At 43.0% G+C, this 16,137-nt stretch overlaps 1 protein-coding gene across 1 annotated transcript in view; it reads left to right on the plus strand.

The window, feature by feature from the left end:
- Positions 1-16,137, plus strand: part of GUCY2D (guanylate cyclase 2D, retinal) — a 105,082-nt gene that overhangs the window by 76,032 nt on the left and 12,913 nt on the right. The window contains exons 9-12 of the mRNA XM_060779926.2: positions 6,858-6,938; positions 8,135-8,311; positions 10,175-10,331; positions 12,198-12,347. Coding sequence (XP_060635909.2) covers positions 6,858-6,938; positions 8,135-8,311; positions 10,175-10,331; positions 12,198-12,347 — 565 coding nt within the window. The remainder of the gene's footprint in view (positions 1-6,857; positions 6,939-8,134; positions 8,312-10,174; positions 10,332-12,197; positions 12,348-16,137) is intronic.

The following is a 16,137-nucleotide window of genomic DNA, read 5'->3' on the forward strand; positions in this document are numbered from 1 at the left end:
ACAGTTTCAGTTTCTGAAGGAGACGAGGTTAAGCATGTGTTGATGGTGCCCAAGAGACTTTTCATGGAAAGAAGCGTTGGCTGCTAATCCGCTGTGGAGAGATATAAGAAGCAACGGCTTGCTGCTGCTAAAGCTTGCCATGATCAGGGGATCAGCTGCGATGAAGAGAGCCAGCGATGGGGAAGAATTAGTCAGCTTCAGGCGTGGTTAGATAAAGACGGAGGATTGCATCAGCCATACTGATATGAAATGCATCTTGCATTTCCACTAAAGGCATGTCTCAGGCATGGTTTGGCCCTTTCGTCCAAGCCTAACTACTGGTTTGTAGTTAAATGTCATTCATCTATATAAATAAAAATGTAATGTTTGTTTGTGGGATTAACATAACGCAAAAACCACTGGACGAATTGACACCAAAATTGGACACAATACACCTGTCAGGCCAACAAGTGACCATCACTCATTAAAACACTGAAAAACATAGCAGGAGAGACTTAAAAAGCCAAAAAATGAAATAAAAATACATTGGCGGGAAGGTAACGGTGCTCCATGCAGTCATGCCGGCTACATGACCTTGGAGGTGTCTACGGACAACGCCGGCTCTTCAGCTTAGAAATGGAGATGAGGACCACACCCTAGAGTTGGACAAGACTGGACTTCATGTCAGGGGAAAACCTTTACCTTTACCTATACACACACACACACACCTACATATATACACATACACACACACATATACATACAGATATATATATGTGTGTGTGTGTGTGGTCAGCAAGTTCAGCAGCTCAGCGGTTTAACCCACTGCACCACCAGGGTGCCTGTGTGTGTGTGTGTGTATGTGTGTGTATACATACACACACACACAGGCCCCCTGGTGGTGCAGCAGATTAAACTGAACTTGCTGACCAAAAGGTTGGTTCAAATCTGGGGAGCAGGGTGAGTTCCTGTTGTTAGCCCCAGCTTCTGCCTAGCAGTTTGAAAACATGCAAATGTGAGTAGATCAATAGGTTAAATGTCATTCAACTATATAAAGAAAAATGTAATGTTTGTTCATGGGATTAACATAACTCAAAAACCACTGGACGAATTGACACCAAATTTGGACACAATACATCTATCAAGCCAACAAGTGACCATCGCTCATTAAAACACTGAAAAACACAGCAGGAGAGACTTAAAAAGCCAAAAAATAAAATAAAAATACATTACAACGTATGCGCATAACCACATAAATACACATATACACAAATATATACACACACATATACACATACACAAAATACATATACACAAACTGAAGGAGGGTAACAGCGCTCCATGCGGTCATGCTGACCACATAACCTTGGAGGTGTCTATGGACAACGCCAGCTCTTCGGCTTAGATATGGAGATGAGCACCACCACCCCAGAGTCAGATACAACTAGACTTAATATATATGACATTTAACTACAAACCAGTAGTTAGTAGTAGTTGTTGTAGTAGTCAACTACAAACCAGTATATATATAAACAGGACTTGGATATAAAAAGTTAAAGTGACAATAACTTTTTGAGAGGGAAATGGAGATAGAGAAGAAAAGAAGTGTAATTTCAAAAGTAATATATAATGTGTGGGGACAGATGACGTTCACCATACTGGTACACCATGCAACTTTTCTCATTGATTTTTAAATTTAGTTTTAAAATTAGGCATTTTAAAAGAGGACTTAATAGGAATTTTGCAAACTTCGTGTTTTTCTTTTTCCATTAAAAATGTTGAGAGTAAGGAAAATGCAGTGAACAACCAAATAATTCATGCAGCAAATATCACAAGGAGCGACTGCTGATTACTTTTAAAAAGCATTGCAAAATTGCATGTTGAATTTCTAACTCACTCTTTTCTTCGATGAAGTTCAAGTTCTGAGTGCTGCTTTTCTTCATGTAGGTTCCTTAGTTTGAATATTTCCACCAAATAGCAAGTTAAATATCCGATGAAAGATTAAACTAGTTACAGTGACATAATAATAATAATAATAATAATTATTATTATTATTATTATTATTATTATTATTTAATGTATTGTCGAAGGCTTTCATGGCCGGAATCACTGGCCTGTTGTAGGTTTTTTCGGGCTATATGGCCATGGTCTAGAGGCATTCTCTCCTGACGTTTTGCCTGCATCTATTGCAAGCATCCTCAGAGGTAGTGAGCATCCTCACTACCTCTGAGGATGCTTGCCATAGATGCAGGCGAAATGTCAGGAGAGAATGCCTCTAGACCATGGCCATATAGCCCAAAGAAACCTACAACAATCCAATAATAATTTAATTTCCTTGACTTCAGCCTGTTGCATCACTTAGTCAAACTCTTGTCTGTCCTTCAGAAAACAAACAAACAAACAAACAAACATTACTTTGCAAGCAAGCAAACAAACAAATATTACTCTGATGCTAGAGGAGGTTTCCTGGAATTTTAGGCCACCACATCTGGAGGTTGCCAGGGTAGGGAAGCCTTCAAGGAGATGGAAACCCATCCATTCTTGGTTGTGATTTCTGATGGAAATCCCAGCTCTTATGCCTTTTGTCTTAGGATGCAATATGTACTGGGGATATAGCTGGAAAGACCATTGTAGTAGGAAGCAGTTTAATAATCACCAAAACATATGCCATAGCAACCTTAGAAGTGCTGTCTCTTTCTTCAATCTTCCTTTGTTTTGTTCCTGGGAGTCAACGAGGAGAAGGAAGCAAATGGTGACTCCTTATGCTCTCATAGATACGTTGGGGACTTTGGAAAGTTACTTTAGAGCAACTCTCGGGATCTCCAAGCTAGTAGCAGATTCTGGGGGTTGGTTTTCAAAGAAAGTACCTTTCCAAAGCTCTTGACCTCTTGGTATTTTCTTCATTTCTTTCTCTCTCTCTCAAGGTTGTGGAATTGTAATGGCGAAAGGGGGGATGAAAACCAAGTACCTCTAAATTTGATTCCTGTGTATATATTTGTTTTATTGCATCCTCTTCTGTTTTGAATTACAGGGACACATGTGTGTGGGGGAGAGGGATCCGAGATATTCTCTTCTCTAGGTACTGGCTAGACCAAAGTCTTCTAGCTTTTAGGGAGTCCCCAGACTTTCTCTTCCAGTCATTTCTAGATCCACTGAAGGAATTAGATGCTTTAGAACTCAAATATGTATGGGTGGAAGTGCCAGCAATTTCTTTGAAAAGGAAAAAAAGTCTGGGAGGAAAGAGAAGGACATGAGGTACCAATGCAATCAATGCAAATGATTGATTGCAAAATTGATCACTGAGGAGAATAGAGTCTGAACCCATCTGCCTGGGGTTTCCTTTTCAGACTTGCATCTCATAATATAACTGAATATAACTGATTTTCACAATGAGAGGCTCAGATTGTGAAATGCAAGTTATTAAAAATGCTTTTCACTTGGGTATCAAAAAGACCAGATTGATGGCACTCGATGAGCCTCTGAAGAGGGCAATTCTACAACTGGGGTGCCAATGACAAGTAGTTCCTGATGGTAAGTTGTCTCAGAGAAAGGCAGAAAGGAGTCCCTCCCAAGTATATTATGATTCATGTGGGTATGTGGAAGTAATGCTACCCCTCTATTCTGCTTTGGTTAGACCACATCTGGAATATTGTGTCCAATTCTGGGCGCCACAGTTCAAGAGAGATATTGACAAGCTGGAATGTGTCCAGAGGAGGGCGACTAAAATGATCAAGGGTCTGGAGAACAAGCCCTATGAGGAGCGGCTTAGGGAACTGGGCATGTTTAGCCTGAAGAAGAGAAGGCTGAGAGGAGATATGATAGCCATGTATAAATATGTGAGAAGAAGCCACAGGGAGGAGGGAGCAAGCTTGTTTTCTGCTTCCTTGGAGACTAGGACGCGGAACAATGGCTTCAAACGACAAGAGAGGAGATTCCATCTGAACATTAGGAAGAACTTCCTGACTGTGAGAGCCGTTCAGCAGTGGAACTCTCTGCCCCAGAGTGTGGTGGAGGCTTCTTCTTTGGAAGCTTTTAAGCAGAGGCTGGATGGCCATCTGTCAGTGGTGATTTGAATGCAATATTCCTGCTTCTTGGCAGGGGGTTGGACTGGATGGCCCATGAGGTCTCTTCCAACTCTTTGATTCTATGATTCTATGATTCTATGTATGGGTGAAGCATTCTGTTTGGCAGCCAGATTTCCAGGTCATTCAGGGCTTTAAAGGTAAAAAGCCAGCTTTTAAAAACTAGGCCTGTAAGCCAATTAAAAAATGCAACATAAAAATAGAAATTGGAGATGGTGGAAACAGCATAAAGTGGAAGCAGATGGTCTGAACAACCCTGCACTTGTCCTGTGCCAACTCTAGAGATATGCTACCTGCAACTAAGCCAGCGGAATATATTCAGTGTGACAGCCTGTGACAGGAAGGCTGAAACACAGTGGAAGGAAATAGAAAATAAATACACATATATTTATACATTCTCCTTGTACAGGCCCCAAGGTACCTTACATCACAAAAATGCCTGCCATGCCCTCAGAGACCTTGGCAACACTACTCACTTCTCCCAGGATGCAGTGGAAATGATACATCTGCAGCATTCGGAAATGCAGAGAAGCTAAACTCATTGTGTTCTCGAAGGCATTCATGGCCAGAATCACTGGGTTGCTGTGAGTTTTCCAGGCTGTATGGCCATGTTCCAGAAGCATTTTCTCCTGACGTTTCACCCACATCTATGGCAAGCATCCTCAAGAGGTTGTGTTATAGATGTGAGCAACCTTGTGCTGGTACGGCTGTACCAGGAGCTCCAACTTTATTTTCTTTCTGTTATCTGTTTGCAGTTATAGGGCAGGCCTCCAGTCCATCATAATTAAGCTTTGGTTCCGTCCCTTGTTCAGGGCTCTGGGAGGGAAAGGAGACTTTTTTGGTCAGTCTCACACAAGGAAGCTAAACTATAGGACGTAGACCAGCTCATCCCGTAGAAAAGCTTCTTTTCTCAATAGCATCCAGGGAAACAGAGCATCCAGGGAAACAGACTATCCAGGGAAAAAGAAATTCCAGGGAAAAGGTCCCAAGGCTCTGGCTGAGAGCTCACAGCCTCTCAGCAAACAGAGGGAAAACAGCCTTGAAGTTCTCAAAGAATTCTCTGAGGGAGGACAGCACTACAGATCCACTGAATTCCAGCTGAAATATCTTCAAGCCTCGGCTGGTAGGTCTACTCGATACCCAGACGCATTTGGAATTGGTAGTAGGACCCACACCGATGAGGCATAGATAGCAAACAGCCTGGGAGAGGTTAAAAAGGGTTTTTCCTACAGAGAAGGTTCAGTTAATTAAAGTCAGGTGCCAGCCCATTGAGGACTAGACTAAGAAAGCCTTGAAGTGTTGTTTGAACCATTGAAGATTTGTTGTTTGTTCCATAATAAAGACAGTTGTATCATTAAAGACTCTAAAGACAATCACTTCAGAAAAATCCCTGAGAACCTCTCTTTGAGGCACACCTGGCTTTCTGCTGGGCTTAAAGTATACGTCCTATAGAAAAGTATTGTTATTACAGGCCCAGCGTGTGACAGAACAAACCTTTTGAGGATGCCTGCCATAGATGTGGGTGAAACATCAGGAGGGAATGCTTCTGGAACATGGCCATACAGCCCAGAAAGCTCACAGCAACCCAGTGATTCTGGCCATGAATGCCTTTGAGAACACAATGAGTTTAGCTTCTCTGCATTTCTGAATGCTGCAGGTGTATCATTGGCCATACAGCCTAGAAAACTCACAGCAACCCAGCTAAACTCATGTCGCTGATCTGGTGTTTTAGCTCTGATGTCATGCCCTCTCAGCAAGGATAACACGCACACACACGTGCCACAGCAAGCTCAACACCCACCTCGACACTGAGTTACTTCTTATCCTGTACTACTGTTGTGAGTAATGGCTGCAGTTGATGATGGAGAACGCTTTCTCTCCTTTCCCACTGAGATGGAAATGTCCAGTGTGTATATAAACTCCTACCAACATTGATAGAATCATAGAATCAAAGAGTTGGAAGAGACCTCATGGGCCATCCAGTCCAACCCCCTGCCAAGAAGCAGGAATATTGCATTCAAATCACCCCTGACAGATGGCCATCCAGCCCCTGTTTAAAAGCTTCCAAGGAAGGAGCCTCCACCACACTCCAGGGCAGAGAGTTCCACTGCTGAACGGCTCTCTGATGAATGTCTTTAGATTGTAGAGATGTAGGGTAATGTAGATTTGGGTGTTTCCTTTGCACTGCTGCCCACATGCCACCCATTTCAGCTCTTCAGTGAGGTTTTCTCATTTCAGCTCTTCAGTGAAGTTTTCTAAGTTCACCAAGATAACATTCCACTAATATATAGCAGTTCTTTTGTCAGATATTGAGCTCCTCCTCCTGAAAAAAACTAGGACATATTGCTTAAGGCCAAGATAGGAGTGCAACTAGTTCAAACGAGTCATGGTGCCAGATCTGAAAACACCCTGTCTCTTTTAATGTAGGCATATGGAGAAGCCCCTAAATTCTGGATCACTACACAAGGAGGGTGACTGTCCACCTTGCCCTTAGATCACAAAGGCTTTAGGAATATAGGAAAGCTACGTTTTTCCTCGTAAACCGCTTTACTTCATTCCTTTCCCAAGTCAAGCAGTTCTTGTAGGTTAGACCTTATAAATCTGGTCCTCAGGGTTCCATATTATTAACTTCTGGCTTGATTTTCAGTTCTTCTGGCTTCCTTTTGAAAGCCAGCTGACTCTCCTTTCTTCTGCAAATTTTTCAGGGTGTTGGAATTGTGGATGTGGACTTTTACTTCCCTCTTTCTTCTGTGTTCTCAAGGATGAAGGGCAACCACTTTCTTCCTTTCTTCTTAGGGCGACTGGGTGTGGCTGAAGAAATTCCCAGGAGAGTCCCACACTGAAATCAAACCCTCGACCAAAACAGCTTTTTGTAAGGTGAGCACTGCCTCCTTGTATTACATTCAGCTAATTGTGGAATATCTTGGGGGTGGGAGGTAATATCTCCCATGTGCTGTGGCTAGAGAGGAAGAAAAATGCGATATGTATTGTCGAAGGCTTTCATGGCTGGAATCACTGGGTTGTTGTAGGTTTTCCGGGCTATATGGCCATGTTCTAGAGGCATTTTCTCCTGACGTTTCGCCTGCATCTATGGCAAGCATCCTCACTACCTCTGAGGATGCTTGCCATAGATGGAGGCAAAACGACATATGGCCATATAGCCCGGAAAACCTACAACAACCCAAAAATGTGATAGTTGTCTTAATTTAGGTGAAACAGTCCACCAAGTATTTTTCAAGCCCCACAAATATCCCAGCCTCCAACATGAGAATGAACCACCTGACTTTTCCTCACTTCATCGTATTTTAAACTGAAATATCTTTGCACAGATTAGGGTTGCCACATACCTTCCAATGGTACCAATTAATGCTTTTCTCATTCCACTTTTCAAACAAAACAATACATAATTTAAGTTTTTGCAGCTTTCCTGGATAGCTAAAAATCATATTTGGAAATACGTAAAAAATCTTCTCAAATGACCACAAAGCAAACCCCTTGTCTATCCAATGCACTGAAATTTTTTTTCACACTTATCTTATAGGGTAGGGGTCCTCAAACTTTTTAAACAGAGGGCCAGGTCACAGTCCCTCAAACTGTTGGAGGGCTGGATTATAATTTGGAAAAAAATGAACAAATTTCTATGCACACTGCACATATCTTATTTGCAGTGCAAAAAACACTTTAAAACAATACAATAATTAAAATGAAGAACAATTTTAACAAATATAAACTTATTAGTATTTCAGTGGGAAGTGTGGGCCTGCTTTTGGCTGATGAGATAGGATTGTTGTTGTTATTGTTGTGTGCTTTCAAGTCGTTTCAGGCTTAGATAAACCCTGAGCGAAGGCCAGGTAAATGACCTTGGAGGGCTGTATCCGGCCCCTGGGCCTTAGTGTGAGAATCCCTGTTATAGGGATTTCTCAAGCCAGGAGTTCAATTGCTAATTCTGCGGCACTAAGACGGAGCACAACTCCCTCTCGTGGAAACTCCTGCAACAGCTGCTTCAATGTCTTTCTGTGACTGACTTTCCACCCTTGTCCCCACAATCCCACTTGCTTTGCTTTTATCTTCAGCTGCGGGATCTGCGGCATGAAAACGTAAACCTTTTCCTTGGTTTCTTCCACGACTGTGGGATCTTTGCCATCGTCTCTGAGCACTGCACCCGTGGGAGCCTGGAAGATCTGCTCCGCAATGAGGACATGAAGTTGGATTGGATGTTCAAGTCGTCCTTGCTGCTGGACCTGATTAAGGTGCGGGTTATTTATTTATCGTGTCATCAGCAACCATACCATTGTATTACATTTCTAACAGAACAAAACAAACAAACGGATAAAAAACCCCACAAATTTTGCAAACTTGGTAGTTGATTAAATGTCCTTTGACCAGTATCTGGCCACTTGGAGTGCCTCTGGCGCTGCCGCAAGAAGGTCCTCCATTGTGCACGTGGCAGGGCTCAGATTGCATCGCAGCAGGTGGTCAGTGGTTTGCTCTTCTTCACACTCGCATGTCGTGGATTCCACTTTGTAGCCCCATTTCTCAAGGTTGGCTCTGCATCTCATGGTGCCAGAGCGCAGTCTGTACAGCGCCTTCCAAGTCGCCCAGTCTTCTGTGTGCCCAAGGGGAGTCTCTCCTTTGGTATCAGCCATTGTTTGGGGTTCTGGGTTTGAGCCTGCCACTTTTGGACTCTCGCTTGCTGAGGTGTTCCAGCGAGTGTCTCTGTAGATCTAAGAAAATGATTTCTTGATTTAAGTTGTTGGCGTGCTGGCTGATACCCAAACAAGGGATGGGCTGGAGATGTCACTGTCTTGGTCCTTTCACTATTGGCTGCTACTTCCCGGCGGATGCCAGAAGGTGCGGGTGTGGTGGGGGAAGAAGGGGTTCATCATTGCATATACAGATCCCAGGAAAGTCAGGCTGGCATGAGAGCTGGGAAAGAAACAAAACACCCCAGAAGAGAACACAACAGAAGACATGTTAGAATGCCACTGGATCAGCATATGGATTGTTTTTTCAGCATCCTCTTTCCCACTTAGTTTAGAGATTCCCTAGCATCATCTCTTCTGCTGTTGTGCTCACTTAGTCTTGAAATACAGTTATTTTGAATTCCACCCAGTTTGGAGAATCCCCCTCATGTCCATTGGCACCATCAGATAACCCTTGTCCAACTTTTGCTTGCCTTTACTCCGTGACATCACCCCCTTCCTCTCATATTTTGGCCCTGAAGTCTCATGCAATGAGAGGTGGCTGACCTGGTAATCTGAGCAGGAGAAGTGTGTCCATCATAAACAGACTCCCGTCTTTCCTTCTTAAAGCCCTAAATGCTTTGGGTCCAGCCTATTTGTGTGACCATGTCTCCCCCATGAACCTACTTAAAGTCCACCAGAGAAGCCCTTCTTATGGTCCCACCACCCTCAAAGGTAAGGCTGGTGGGGATGAGGTAAAGGGCCTTCTCAGTTGTGGCCCCCCGGCTTTGGAATGCTCTTCCCAAAGATATCAGATTGGCCCCCCACTCTAATGACTTCCAGAAAACAACTAAAACATGGAGGTGGAAGCAGGCCTTTGACAATACTTGACTATAACTTAAGTGGTGGAGTTTTTAAATTGATTCCAATACCAACTGGATTTTAATTGGTTATTAATTGGCGCTGGTTTTTGCCTCTTGTGTATAATACGTTTTATTCCAGCACATAAATTTTTTACTTATTATGATGTTTTGACATTATAATTTAATATGTTTATGGTTGCTTTAGTCTTTGCGCTAAAATTTGTTGATTTCTGTTGCTTTGGTTGTTGATTATTACTATGTATTGTCGAAGGCTTTCATGGCCGGAATCACTGGGTTGTTGTAGATTTTTTTCGGGCTATATGGCCATGGTCTAGAGGCATTCTCTCCTGACATTTTGCCTGCATCTATGGCAAGCATACCTCTGAGGATGCTTGCCATAGATGCAGGCGAAACATCAGGAGAGAATGCCTCTAGACCATGGCCAGATAGCCCGAAAAAACCTACAACTATTACTATGTATATTGTATTTTTGTTCTAAGTTGCTCCTTTTGTGAGAGGGGGCTGAATACAAATAAATTATGATTATGATTATGATTATTATATCTAGGGGATGAAATACCTACACCATCATGACTTTCCACATGGGAGGCTGAAGTCTCGGAACTGTGTGGTGGACGGCCGCTTTGTCCTCAAAGTCACGGATCATGGCTACAATGAGTTGCTGGAGGCCCAGAAGATACCACGGGCCGCAATGAAAGCCGAAGGTTAGCAGCAACATCAGGAAATGAGAAGAACATGTGCTGACAAAATGCGTGGGGCATATCACAGGGTGCGGTAGAAAAGAAGGTATCAAAAATGCTTCCTGATGGAAAAGTTAGGCAGTGCAACATATTTTCTGATTGGGTGGTGCTTCTTCTGTCCAAAAGCAAGGTCATGCAATGCAGATTAGCCACAAGCAAGCCCTAGACCAAATCTGGCCAGAAGTAGCCAAAAAGCTAAACAGGATGCATACAAGAGATGAGAATTGTGTGGCATTCCATCAGGAAGCAATGCAGATGAAAGCCTGGAATTTACAATTCAGCCACATCTGGAGAGCCATACAATTTTAACTTCTCAAGCAAACAATATAAGAGACTGTATCTTTGACTATATCTCCATATTTCTTGAGTGACACAGATGGGAGGGGGTATTAAAGAAGCCAGATTTTAGATGGAGCCCCCAATGGTGCAGTGGGTTAAACACCTGTGCCGGCAGGACTGAAGACCGCAGGTCACAGGTTTGAATCCGGGGAGAGGCGGATGAGCTCCCTCTATCAGCTCCAGCTCCTCATGCGGGGACATGAGAGAAGCCTCCCACAAGGATGATAAAAACATCAAATCATCCAGGCATCCCTTGGGCAACGTCCTTGCAGATGGCCAATTCTCTCACACCAGAAGCGACTTGCAGTTTCTCAAATGGCTCCTGACACAACAACAACAACAACAACAACAACAGCAACAACAAAGCTGTGCATGATCAATGTGTAGTTGCCACTTGAATCTAAATATTTAAAATCTTCCTGATTGCCACGTATAATTCACAATGGTTTTATCATTGGAAATACATTGTCAGCAAAGGGCTGTTGGAACAATACAGAACTTAAGTAAACAACTCATTTTGTTTTCAATGCAGCCAGGTTTTTGAAAAAAACCCGATATCGAGTGCCCTTATCCAGGACTCAATATTCAGTTTCATATACCGACACTAAAAAAAAGTAATCCCCAATGTTTGTGGGCTTCGCTAGGTCTTCCAGCACTATACAATGATTCTGGTAAATGTAAAGGTTTCCCCTTGACATTGAGTCTAGTCGTATCTGACTCTGGGGGTTGGTGCTCATCTCCATTTCTAAGCCGAAGAGCCGGCGTTGTCCGTAGACACCTCCAAGATCATGTGGCCAGCATGACTACATGGAGTGACATTATCTTACCTATTTATCTACTTCCATTTGCATGTTTTCGAATTGTTGGTTGGCAGAAGCTTGGGCTAACAATGGGAGCTTACCTTGCTCCCTGACCTTTCAGTCAGCAAGTTCACAGCTCAGCGGTTTAACTCACTGTACGACATTATCTTCCCACCTGAGTGTTACCTATTGATGTACTTCCATTTGCATGTTTTCAAACTGTTGGTTGGCAGAAGCTTGGGCTAACAATGGGAGCTTACCCTGCTCCCCGGCCTTTTGGTCAGCAAGTTCAGCAGCTCAGCAGTTTAACCCAGTGCACCACCAGGGGCTCTTATGATTCTATCACTACTACAATCAATAAACAGGGTTTGCTATTGTCTGCAATTTCAAGTCTTGGGGATGGGAGCCTTGGAATAGCAACCCCAAGGATGCAGATGTCATATTGGTAATGGGTGAGTAAGAATAGAAATTGGGCATGGTCTAGTTGACTCCTGCACTTGGAACTGAATGGGAAACTGTTCCAGAGGGGAAGACTGATGTGACCATATAGGGAGATAAGGAGAACGGGCATAGATTGGAGAACACGAAGCATATATAGGGCCATGTAATGCTGTGAAGGGTGAATTTGGGAAGGGAACGGAAGGAAAGGAAGAAGCTGACTGTTCTCTTGCTTTTTCAATTCCCCTTCCAGACAGGTTCTGGACAGCACCAGAACTGTTGCGAGATCCATCGCTGGACCGAAAAGGCACCTTCAAAGGAGATGTCTACAGTATCTCCATAATCATGCAGGAAGTCATATGCCGTGCGCCTCCCTACTGCATGCTAGATATGAGTCCTGAAGGTATGGAGAACGCAGAAAAGAATCAGGTGGCAGCAGTACATGTCATCTTCCATATATAGGATTTCTATCTATGTACTCTTCATGACTCCTTTCACATTAATTAGAACATTGAATTATGTAGAAATACTAGATCAGTGGTTTCCAACCTTTTTTTTTTTACCAGGGACCGCTAGATCAGAGACCACTTGACCAAGGACCACTTTGACCAGGGACCACTCCCCAACATTAGTACCAAAAGGGTCAACTTTAGATTCAGTTGCTGATTCAGAAAATTGCATTGGATAGACCACATCCGCTCTAGTTTCTGATACAGAACAGTAGTTACCATCTGTTTGCCTACAACAGTGTTTCGCAAACTTGGGGGTCGGGACCCCTGGAGGGGTTGTGAGGGGGTATCAGAGGGGTCACCAAAGACTATCAGAACACACAGTATTTTCTGTTGGTCATGGGAGTTCTGTGTGGGAGGTTTGGCCCAATTCTATCGTTGGTGGGGTTCACAATGCTCTTTGATTGTAGGTGAACTATAGATCCCAACAATGACAGCTCCCAAATGTAAAGGTCTATTTCTCCCAAACTACACCAGTGTTTGTATTTTGGCATATTGAGTATTCGTGCCAAGTTTTCTCCTGATCCATCGTGGTTTGAGTCCACAGTGCTCTCTGGATGAAGGTGAACTACAACTCCAAAACTCAAGGTCAATACTCACCAAACCCTCCCAGTATTTTCTGTTGGCCATGGGAGTTATGTGTACCAAGTTTGGTTCAGTTCCATTGTTGGTGGAGTTCAGAATGCTCTTTGATTGTAGGTGAACTATAAATCCCAGCAACTACAACACCCAAATGACAAAATCAGTCCCCTCCCCAACCCCACCAGCATTCAAATTTGGGCGTATCGGGTATTTGTGCTAAATTTGGTGCAGTGAATGAAAATACATCCTGCATATCGGATATTAACATTGCAATTCATAACAGTAGCAAAATTACAGCTATGAAGTAGCAACGTAAATAATGTTTGGTTAGGGTCACCACAACAAGAGGAACTGTATTAAGGGGTTGCGGCATTAGGAAGGTTGAGAAACACTGGCCTACAGAAAACCAGATTTAATAATCTACAGCTGATGTGGTAGTAGTAATCTTTTGTGGGTAGTCAGCCTCTCTCCTCCCGACATCCCCATTGTCTCAGCATTAGAAGAGGGTTTTGCGAGACCAGTCGTTCCCATTGCCATGTGGTTTCGAGACAACAGTGAAATAATGGTGAGGCTGCGGACCATATTTTTGCTCTTTTGGACCATTGGTGGTCTATGGACCACAGGCTGGGAACCACTGGTTTAATGTGAACCAGTGCTGCCTATACTAGCTGGTAGCAGCTTTACATAGAAAATCTTTCTCAGCCATGCCTCAACATCTGGCAGATTGAAACTCTGGAGTCCTGTTATCAAACATTCTTCTCTGTCACATTTATAACTCTGATGTACCCTGTACAACATGGCAGAGACTTAAAGGATATTCACAATGTTTGTCATAGCTTTTGAGAAAGAGTATTGAGACAATCAATTGCAAAAGTGTTCAATTGCTGGGATATTTTGAAGTCAGCCTCCCGCTCCCAAATCTGTTTGAACAATATGTCCAGGTTCAAAACAATTTTGCTCAAAAAACAATGCATGTTTGGTTCTAGTTGCACACTTGACATTCTTGATTCTTTCATGCAAAGACAAGTAAACAAAGATCTCTGTCCCCAGGAAATAGTATTAATACATCAGACTTCCATGCTGACCATTTCACATGGTGACATCTGGTGTTTACCATGGGAGACCATTCAAGGCTAACTGGACAAATTCATGCTTCACCCAAGGGGTGCTTTCAGAGAACAAGATTGTGGTGTACACACACACACACACACACACACACACACATGCATGCATGCACACATATACATATACATAGATTACTTACTTACTTAGGCGATCCCTCGTAGTCTGAGGATGATGGTCCTCCAAGTTCGGTGTCCTAGGGGTGGGTTCATAGGTGGCTGTGGAGCCCTATTCTTGACCTGCATCTTCTCCTGCAGTGAGGGCATTGGTTTCCAGGTGGGAGGCGGTCTCGGTCAGGGTTGGCTTGATGCGCCTTACTCTTGGCACGTTTCTCTCTTTCACCCTCCATTCATGCCTCTTCAAATTCTGCAGCACTGCTGGTCACAGCTGACCTCCAGCTGGAGCATTCAAGAGCCAGGGCTTCCCAGTTCTCAGTGTCTATGCTAGAGTTTTTAATGTTGGCTTTGAGTCCATCTTTCAATCTCTTTTCCTGCCCACCAATATTCTGTTTTCCGTTCTTGAGTTCAGAGTAGAGCAGCTGCTTTGGGAGACGGTGGTCGGGCATCCAGACAACGTGGCCGGTCCAGCGGAGTTGATGGCAGAGGACCATTGCTTCGATGCTGGTCTTTGCTTCTTCCATATATACATACACATACATACATACACATACATATATACATTTATTTATGGTCAATGACCAGCACCAGGAATTGTAGAAATGTCAGAATAAGAACATATACATTTAGGCATTTAGAAACAATGTCAAAAACATATCTTGAATGCAGATTGTCCATAGGCCACTACATTGGGTTAAGACCCAAATAATATTACAATGTATTTATTATTTTAATGACTTTATCTGTTGCCTTTCCCTTTGAGTGATACCCATGGTGGCTTCCAAAGATAGTAAACAAAAAGAAAATAATAATCCAAATTTAAGAACACTTAAAATCACTTCATAAAACACTTTAAAATCAAAATTAAAAACACACAAAAGGATAAACAACACATCCTCAATAGCACACAAATCCTGTGCTTATACCTTGAAAACATGGGTTTTATTTGGGATTACTTTGATGGGGAAGGAATTAACTGTCTGGATTTGAATTGAGTGGCATAATGAAAGATGGGTAGGGTTCAGTTCATCTGGGTGGATTGTTGCAATCTTCAGGAAACAAGACTCTTTTTGACTGGTGTGGCGTGTAGCTTATATAAATGAAATATTCTTCTGCTTCCTCTTACTGAACCATGTCAGGGTGGTACAGAAAATGTCAAAAGAAATCCCAGGACAATATACAGCAACAACATTAGCAGCTATGCCAGTGAGAACATGCATTCAATAAACAGTTCACCCAGCCTATTCTAAAATATTGGAGGAAACAAATGCACAGTGTCTTCAGAAGTGTCCCGAGTATCACATTTTGCTCTTTCACCAAGAATAATACCACATATTTTGGCCTGTTGAGATAGTTGCATCTTTATGGGGGTGAGGATCATCTTGCTGATGACCTTGAAAGCATGGGAAAGTTAGTGCAGCTCTGATTTTTGTTGTGTGGCTATTCCATGATTAGTCACCCCTGCCTTTAGGCAAGAGCTTACATATTGTGCTGTCGCACGCTGGGCCTGTGCATCAGACTGTAGACAGGACATAAATTCTGTGTGCCCAACGGGACGCCAGGGCTGCCTCAGATTAAAGGCCCTTGGACCTCCCCAAAACAAAATTCTGTAAAGGCTTAAAGTAAGTCCAACAAAGTTCTTTATTGATGAAGACGAACAGATACTTTAAAGCTTTCTTAACAGTCTATTGGCTGTATTGTCGAAGGCTTTCATGGCCGGGATCACTGGTTTGTTGTAGGTTTTTCCCGGGCTATATGGCCATGTTCTGGAGGCAATTTTTCTCCTGACGTTTCGCCTGCATCTATGGCAAGCATCCTCAGAGGGAGTGAGGTCTGTTGGAAGTAGGAAAAATGGGTTTATATA

This window comes from Anolis sagrei, chromosome 6, assembly GCF_037176765.1.
Source record: "Anolis sagrei isolate rAnoSag1 chromosome 6, rAnoSag1.mat, whole genome shotgun sequence".
Taxonomy (NCBI): Eukaryota; Metazoa; Chordata; class Lepidosauria; order Squamata; family Dactyloidae; genus Anolis; species Anolis sagrei.